The following is a 9,720-nucleotide window of genomic DNA, read 5'->3' on the forward strand; positions in this document are numbered from 1 at the left end:
TTATGTCCCAGGCAACCCGCATGCCAATTTTCAGCGCGATCGCGCGGTCGACGGCCGAGATCTTAAGGGGGGCCTGGGAGGCCCCCCCCCCCCCCGGCCATATGAACTCCCAAAATACCCCGGCCTAGCTAGGGTTAAAGAAGTCATAACTTTGGCTTGTTAGATTTTTCTTTCAAAATTTCACTATTCTGTTATTCTTATTTTTTTCTTTTCCAACACCATTTTATGACCAAAGTTTGATTCTCCTTCAAAAAACAATTTAGATTTCTGTCTTTGTACATTATCTTTTGTATGTTGTTTCAAAAGAGAAAATAAGATATCATTGATAATAATAGAAAACAATAGCCCCCCCCCCTACAATTAGGAATGCTATTCATAAGCCTGACCGCTATTCATAATCTTAAAGGACAATTCCACTCCGAAAAAAATTGATCTGAATTTAAACAGGAATATCAAAAGAGGAATATCAAGTATAACATTCAAAATTTCATTAAAATCTGTTGTAAAATAAGAAAGTGATGACATTTTTAAATTTCACTGAATTTTGCTAAAAAGAAATGCACATTCTGGTCGGTATGCAAGTTAGGGAACTGATATGCCAACCGCTCGCTATTTCTCTTTTATTATATGAGATATGAAATATTTTTATTTTCTCTGATCAAAGTTGTCCTGTAAAACAAAGTTTTATACCTCTCTGAACCCCCTGAACATTAGCATTTTCTTTGATACTTTTTATGGTTCAGTCAGATTGGTCTTTAATGTAAAATATTTAAAACTTTAAAAAAAGAGATATAGAGAGTGAGAAACATATCTCACTAAGTATATAATTGTTTTGTGAAAATTTTTAAATTTCATAACATTCTCATTTAACACTTTGATTTGATTTCAACATTATGCTTGTTTAATTTTTTTCTGATGATTCAATTCAAGCTAGGGTTGTCTTGACCTTTAAATAGGTATTTCAACAGTACCTGAAAGATGTAATCGCAAGTAGGGTCACAGGCCTATAAGGACCCTGTGAAGGACTATTATTTATAACACTGTTTGAAGTTGGCTATCGTACTAGTAGAAGAATATGCTTCATCTTCGTGTAAGCCAAGGGAACAAACCATTTTTTATGGGGGGGGGGAGGGTCGTCAATCCTATATACAAATATGATGGGTTGGGTTTATATGACAGAAAATGCATGTTTACAAAGTGTTAGATGATAATTTTTTTAGAATAAAGTGGGCCACATTTCCCTGTTTGCACGCTCTCAATATAGCTGACACACTAGCCACCCTGTGCCGTTAACCGTTTGAACAAATATAGTGTAATATTGATTTAAATAATGATAACATTAATAATCATTAATGATGATATATGACAAAAAATATTATAGTAATCACTGCTATGTACTTCAAATACTACTACTAAATTATTATATTATTATTATTATCATCATTGTTATTATTATTGTTATCATTTTCATTATTAGTATTATTATTATCATTATTACTATTTTTATCATTATTGTGAGTATCATCATTCATTAATTTTCAATGATAATTATAATAATGTGATGAAAATATTAACAATGGTAAAATTAATAATAGTAGTACCTTGCGACGACGTTGGTAATGATGTATTTTGTGTCGCAAACCATCTGCACATTTATGGAGTGCCGAAACTTTCTGTTCACGTAAATTGCTTCATTTTCCCCGAGAACTGCAGAATTCAAGCCTACGTGCGTGCAATCCACAGCTCCCAAAACACTCGGGAAACCTGCTATCACGAAGAAATCATTCTTCACCCGATCAGCCTCAGCTCCGGTAGGGAATTTGATGAACTGTATCGGAAATAAAATGTGAATTAAAGTTTTAAATACTTCTCAATATTACTGAGATCTAGCCCATGTCGAACTCGTATTTTATTCTAATTTTTTTTTAGCAGGTGGGACTGTCGATAGGGAACGTACCCTTCCGCCAACCCTAGCGGCGGTGCCGGGATGCGGGATGACGGAGACGATCGGCTCAGCTCAGTCAGAGCTCGAGTTTAAGCCTAGTCTATCGGCCCGCTATCGTAGACATGTAAATATTTTACGTTTGGCCCACACCTAGAATATCTGGTATCAGGAGGGTATGGACATGGCCTTAGATCTATTACAATGATTTAAATGAATAATGTCAATATGATTTGATTAAATACAAAGGTATCTAAGATTCTAACTTAGTTAAATTGTCATATTAGCAGCACTCATTCAATGAACAAGGTTATAATATAACCTTGTTCTCAGTTATATCTCCATGTGTGACAAAATAAGGGTGGCAATGTTTGGCTTATTTTCTCTTTTTCTTTGGGGCAAATGCTTGATTTTTTACACTGACAGTTTCCATTAGACCTGTTAATTCATACTGCTTGGCTCTTATTTAAATTTGATTCTTTATATCATTTTTTCTTAATTAAAAATAGAGATCAAAAAATGAAAATTTTCTTGCCATATTACTTTCCACCAATAGAGGGCGTACACAAAAATATGCCCAAAAGTCAAGTTTTTGAGCGCTCTGGTGAATACAAAAATTATTCCCACATTACTTATGATAAATAAATTAAAACTGTATGAAAATTAGTAATTTTAGTCACAAAAGTGATATTTTAATGATTTTTTTAGAGTGTGTGCTCTATACAGCATTGGCATACCATTGTCTTACCTGTAGATTCTCCAGAGGCCAGATGGTAGCAGTGAACAAGTGATTAGCAGTAATGTATGAACTGAATTTGGCTCTATTTTGCCCATAATTAAAAACACAAACAAACTGCTAGTACAATATATTTTAAAATTTAATATTGTCAAAAAAGGTCACTGCCTACCTCGCTTCTTCGTCGAACGAGTGCCAACGTCACGTTCCGAATACACCTACTCACGGAAGCATTGCTGACTTTGTGGGCACGTGCAATTTGGTACAGCAACATGCCCCCAGCGTAGTACATTAGAGCAATGCAGACTTGGAGTAGCACTGGCAAGGCTCTATTTCGATGAGTTCTGTGCTCCAAGTCTGCCCTTATGATGTCCACAATGTGCAAGACCCCATTCCTCGTAAACCGATAAGCTTTCTTGATTTTTCTGTCATCCAGGCCATCAAATGGATCCTCTCTTGGCAGGAAAACCCTCCTTCTTCTTGCAGCCATTTTGTTGCTATGACTATGACTGCACTTACGCACAACTTTACGAACAAACTCTTGAAGTTAAGAACAGCCCAAACCTATCGTAAAGTTACGCATGACTTTTTGGACTTACGCACAACTCAAACCTTTATGAAACGGACCGAGTTGTTCGTATCTTTACGCACGACTTTACGCACAACCTTACGCACAACTCGGAGTACTTACGCACAACTCTGGGCACTTACGCACAACTCAGGGCACTTACGCACAACTCTGGTACTTACGAACAGCTTTATGAAACACCCCCCTCGGTGGATGCCGGATTTTATGAAGGGGGGGGGGCTAATTGTTTTCTTTTTAAGTGGGTCACCAACAAAAAATTAGAATAGAAATAGATATCGGTACCTTTGAAAGTATTGAATAGTCAAATCAAAAGACGTGCGTGAGCCTCGATTTCTAAGAACATCTTGTGCTAAATTGCTCTCCTAGATAATAGGTCAGGAGAGAGCGCGGATTAGAGATTCCTCATGAAAGAGACATGGGCATCTATTGTTCATGACCTGGCGGCATGAACAAAAGAATGTCGTCGCGGAATATGTTAACAGGTGGCTACATTGATCAGACCAGTAATACAGAACAAATAGGCCTAATTTCTTTTTTGAAAATTTGTATTGATTTTTTGTTTGTAACTAATATGCATTTCCTCTTCTTTGATTCACGAAAAATAAACGTTTTTTTTTTCTTCTTGCTTTTTTGTACTTTGCCCAGAACGCCTATATCATTTTGTGGGATTTTATACCCCAAGCTTGTTAGTAGTGAATCTGTCCGATCCCTCTTTATCTATATTTTTATATATCATCTTTAATTTTATATTTTGTCTCCTTCTGACTGGTAATAACTTTGTTTGTTACACTACGAATAAAGAAAACACAGGGTCTTATTTTGAAGACTACACGAATGAAGGGTTACGGTTGGCCACACTCTGAAGATACAAGGTTCTGATATATTATTGTGTATGTTCACGTGTGGATCGCAGCTGTTCTGTGATTGGTAACGTGATCGAAGACAATGCCCCTTTCTGGAAAAGAACGCTCTCAATTGTGTGTAAATTCTTCAGAGGAAGCAACTTAAATAGAAAAATAGTATTTCATTCACTAGAGCATTATTTTTGGTTATTTATGTTCGTTCAATTTCATCAATATCTACGTCATTTAAAAGGGGAAACATTGACCTTTCATTTTATCTTCTTAATTTATTGGAATCCCTACAATTCATCAGGTTATTTGCTCGTTGAAATATTCATGAAATTATAATTTCTAGGTTTTACTTACTGAAAAAAATGTAAAATATTACATTTTTTCTCATTTTTATAAAACGCGAATAAGAAAGATAATAACATGATCATAAATTCCATGAACCATGCATCATTTCATGTGAAGAAGGTTTCATTATAATAATATTGATGATACATTTTTATAGCGCCTTTTCTAATACAAGATACAAAGCGCATTATAGTGAGAGGAGAAATAAAACATAGAAACACATACAAATGCAAATGAAAATTTAAACAATAAAAGACCAGTGCTGGCAAACGGGAGTTAGCGGAAAAGATGTGTTTTTAGATTTTTCTTGAATACATTGAGTGAAACGGAATTCTTTACAAAGTTTGGGAGATCGTTCCATGTTCTTGGAGCAGTAGCTAGGAACGCCCGCTTGCCAGCATTGGTTCGACATCTTGGAATCTGGATAACTCTACTGGCATTAGATCTTAGATTATAGTTAGATTGCTTTACATGAATGAGATTACAAAGGTATGAGGGTTAGAGCCAATTGATGGCTTTATAAACTGGAGTAGCGGTCTTAAACGGGAGTCTATGTTGTACAGGGAGCCAGTGCAGACTGCTAATTAAGTTGAAGTGTGGGTGATCTTGGGCTGACAATAGATGAGACGTGCTGAATGGTTCTGGAGTAGCTGAAGACGATCGATGTTTTTAGTTGTAGTGCCGTAAAGAAGACTGTTGCAATAGTCAAGGCGCGATAGGACCAGGGCACGAACAGCAGCATGTGTGGTGTTTTCATCTAGATATTTTCTGACTCTGCTTAGATTACGGATTTGATATTTAACATTCCTGACAACATTCGAAACATGATCATCCAGTAGCATGAGATTGTCAAAGACGACTCCAAGGATGCAAAGATTTGGTGATGGTTTCAACTCTGTGTTATCATGCAAGGTTAATGTAAAGTCCTTGAGTAGACGCTGGTGGACTTTTGAAGCAAATACTACAAGCTCAGTCTTATCTTGGTTCAGTTTCAGCTTATTTGATGTCATCCATGCGTCAACTTCTTGCACGGCCTCTATTAATCTGCCTTTTGCACATTCGATAGAGTTCGGCAATGATGGATCAAACCTCACGAAAAGCTGGATGTCATCAGCATATACATGATAATCCACTCCATATCTGTGGAAAATGTCAGATACTGGCTTTGAGTACATCGTAAACAGCGTATCAGGACAACTACCTCCTGGACAATTACCCCCCGGACAACTACCCCCGGACAATTACCCCCCGAGGACAATTACCCCCCGGACAACTACCCCACGACAACTACCCCCGAGGACAACTACCCCCCGGACAATTACCCCCAGGACAACTACCCCCGGAAAATTACCCCCTGGACAACAACCCCCGGACAACTACCCCCGGACAATTACCCCCGGACAACTACCTCCGGACAATTACCCCCGAGGAGAATTAACCCCCGGACAATTACCCCCCGAGGACAACTAATCACAAGGACAATTACCCCCCCCCCGGACAATTATTTTATTCTCGAGTATCTTCGAATCAAGCGATCACCGCTGAGAGAAGCCGTAAAAAGTCGGCTTCATCTGCAAATCTTTATGAAATCCAGAACGAATTTTATTGTTATGTCACCGTAGCATGAGATCATTCGTTTTAGCAGTCGTATTACCAGCACATTTTTATTTCTTAGCTCGCCATGTGGGCCGCCGGAAGATGTGATTGAAGCTTTTACATTCCAATGTAAATATCGCGCACCTCAATGACCACTACTTCTCGTGCGTTCAGGCGTGCTGAAATAGTAGGGGAAAGAACATCAGATCTGAATGGAAATGTAAAACTATATTAAGAAAGGTATAAAGTGATACAATGAATTTTGTTGTTCTTGTTGTTGTATTTGTTGTTATTGTTTCCAGCTTATAAATCCTACTGGGTTTTTAACTTGTTTTGTAACAATAATCGACACGGCGAAAATCCTAGATAACAATTTGCCTTATCATTATGTTGTGGTTTAACTGTTCTGTGTTTGAACATAGTTATTATCGTAATTATCTGGCGCGCGCGAAATATCTGTAGTGTTGATTTCTTTTATGAGAATGCTCTACTTAACGGCAAAATTAAAAGGGAATTGGGAGACTTTTCTATGCATACAATATACGATCCGCCATTTGCAAGATGGAGTGGGTGCAGACAGAAAGGGGTGGGAGGAAGCTCCTCTTGGATGGGTTAAACAGAAAGACCTGGCTGATGGCTATCAATCATTCGAGTGCGAGCTAAGAAGGAACAAGCGCCAGTGTAAGGCACGGGTTAAGGTGAGTGTCACCATGGACCTATTATGTAGCCCGGCAGTAAACTGTCACAACTTAATATTGTAGATGAAATTGTTTATTTTCGGGTCTTAGAGCATATTTTATTAGTTCTAGTCGTGGAGCATATTTTAGTAGTTCTAGAGCTATAATCATTTATTTTATCGTGTGGGCATGATGTGGTATGTAGGTTTCAAATATGATAAGTGACCGTGATACATTGGCGGATCAAGGGGGGCCCTCGGAGCCACAAAATAAAAAAAAGGAAAGAAAGAGAAAAAAGAGGAAAAAAGAAGGGGAAAGAGCGAAGGAAAAGGGAAGAGGAATATAGGAGGAAGACGAGTGAATGAAATAAGACAAGAGGAAGACTTCGAAACTAAAAATAATTTTTCATGTCACTATATAAAATTTTTGCTCACGCTTCGCGCTCGAACTGCCTGTTAGGTGATTTTCGTCTTGTTCAATATGGAGCTCTAATATCAAGTTTGGAAGTCAATATACACAATGTATTTCATCTCGGAAATCGAACTTTCAATATTTTGTGTTGATTTTTAAATAGTGCTCTGTAAAAATGTCAGTTTTATGGTCTGAATATTAAAATTTTAATCGCGCTCAGCGCTCGCAAATTTTGATTTATAAGGTACCTTTTATTTTGGTGTATTCCATAAAATGTTCAAAATATCCCTTTCAGGTCTTATTGTAAAAACGCATCAGCTAGCGCTGCACACTTGCAATTTGATCGGCGAGTTATATAATGTCTCAATATTGATTACTAGTATACAACAAACGAATTAAAATCCCCTTTTCATGACAATGTATAAAAAAAATAATAGGCTCGCAATTTGTGCTTGCTTTGATGGTTTAGATACATTAACTGATGCGTCCTATTTATAATTACAAAAGTGCTTGAAATGTCTACTTCTCAGGCCATAATATTATCAGACTTCACGCCCTCATTAGGCATAGACATTAATTTAGGAATTCAATTGTCCCTTTTGTTTCATCTTGCGCTTAGCAAGAGGAATGGGAAGACAGTCATTGACATGTCCTAAGGATGTCCCGGTCCTATGCCAAAACTCTTTTTTCCAATTGGAATATCAAATATTTTAAGCTTGCACTCGCTTTGCGCTCACTTTGATTTTAATGATAAAAGATTATTTAGATTGCGATGCCTAGATTCTAGGTCTAAATATGAAACACGCGTGAGTCTGTTTATACAGATACTCAACTTGTTCTCTTAATTTAAATCATTATCCAGTTTCAGATCGCAATATCAAAATTTTTGTGCTCACGCTTTGTGCTCGCATTATGAATGTACGAAGACCCCCTATTACTCATTCTTTTCATGATTTACAAAACGTGTCACGTGTCACGTTCTTAGGTCTTAATCTCGATTTTTCCGCTCGCGCTTCGCACTCGCATCAAGTTATCAATACAGTGCGCATCAAAAGAGTTTACACTTTGAAAAAAATCCTGTGAAATTATACATTTGTAATATCCTGAAAATTTTTAAACATATTAAAATTGGTACAGATCCATTAAAGCAAATGACGATATAACTGTGGACAAATATTTCCGCTTAAATGAGCACCACTTAATTTAGACAATTTAGTGAAAAATTATTTGCGCAAGAACGTTGAAATAGTTATGCGAATAGAAGAATATCATAATCTTGAAGAAAACGTATAATTTAGCTAGTAAAATTGATGTGAAGATAATCTTTTCCCTTTTTAAATTTGTTTCCTTGCCAAAAACACTTCGAATAGTGCATTGAGCCCCACTCCGCTCCCCCACACACCGAGGCCATCGTGACGATATTTGCTTTACAATGAGCTGTGATTTACATGAAATGGCTTAGGCTTGATTTTAATTTTGTTAATCATTGTTTAGCTAGGGAAAAGTGTAGCGAAAGAAGAATCAAATAAAAAATGAAATGTAAACCCACTTGATATGATAAAAACTCAGTGAAAAATTGCTGGAGGTGTCTGATATAAAAAAACTTTTGTGACACAAAAATGGAAAGGTTGTGCTTATTAAATATTGAAATTCAAATTTGGGTGGCAAAATTGTTACAAAATGCTTGAATGTATCTGTTTTATTTCAAATGACTAAAAGTGCAAGGGAAATGTTTCGCAAGGTAAGTTTGATTTCGCCCTTTCCCCTTGACACAGTGTGAAAACAGATTTCTGCGAGCTTTACAAAAATGGACAGTGACTCAAGTGAGCGCTGTCCATGTTTTAACATTCTGTCAAAACTTTTACTTTCATTGGATAGACGAGACCCAAATCCAAGATTGTATGTAAAAGAATTACTCGCATGTTGTATATTTTTTAATTCCCACGGCTTTTTCAAAGTGTAAACTTTTTTTGATACGCACTGTATAAGTAAACGAATTTTCGGCATCACTCCTAAGTGTTTAAGATCGCATGCTCGATCTTTAATGAAAATCATAAGTCAGAAAAAAATGGAACCAGTGGGATTCGAACCTGCCATCTAATGCTTTCCGGGCAGCGGGTTAACCACCAGACTATTCTGGTTCACGGCTATCACGATGGACTATTTAGAATTTAAATACCCTCAATCTTCTTCTGTTATAATTTTCATTAAAGATCGAGCATGCGATTTTAAACACATGTAATGCCGGAAGTTTATTGACAAATTATGATTTCTTCCTACTGTTTAGTTAGATAGCTATCCTGTTCACGATTACAAAAATTGATTAAAACTATAGGGGGTGCCAAAATTATATTAAACTTAGGGGCACCAAATTGATCTTAAGATTAGGGAATAGCACCAAACTGACTTGAAACTAGGCATGTTAAGGGGGCGCAAAATTGGTATTAAGATTAGGGTCGCGTCGACTCCATATAGCCTAATTGATTGTAAACTTAGCGAAAATAAAATTGCTCTGAAAAAACGGGCGCTTAATTGCTTTGAAACTTCTTTGGCGCCATATAAATCTCTTA

General features: G+C 36.8%; 1 protein-coding gene across 1 annotated transcript; it reads right to left on the reverse strand.

The window, feature by feature from the left end:
- Positions 1-5,050: 5,050 nt before the first annotated feature.
- Positions 5,051-5,641, reverse strand: LOC121406621. The gene has a single exon (XM_041597628.1). It carries the CDS (start codon positions 5,639-5,641, stop codon positions 5,051-5,053), a length of 591 nt encoding a protein of 196 aa, XP_041453562.1.
- Positions 5,642-9,720: the final 4,079 nt, after the last annotated feature.

Source organism: Lytechinus variegatus, chromosome 1 (genome assembly GCF_018143015.1).
Source record: "Lytechinus variegatus isolate NC3 chromosome 1, Lvar_3.0, whole genome shotgun sequence".
Classification (NCBI taxonomy): Eukaryota; Metazoa; Echinodermata; class Echinoidea; order Temnopleuroida; family Toxopneustidae; genus Lytechinus; species Lytechinus variegatus.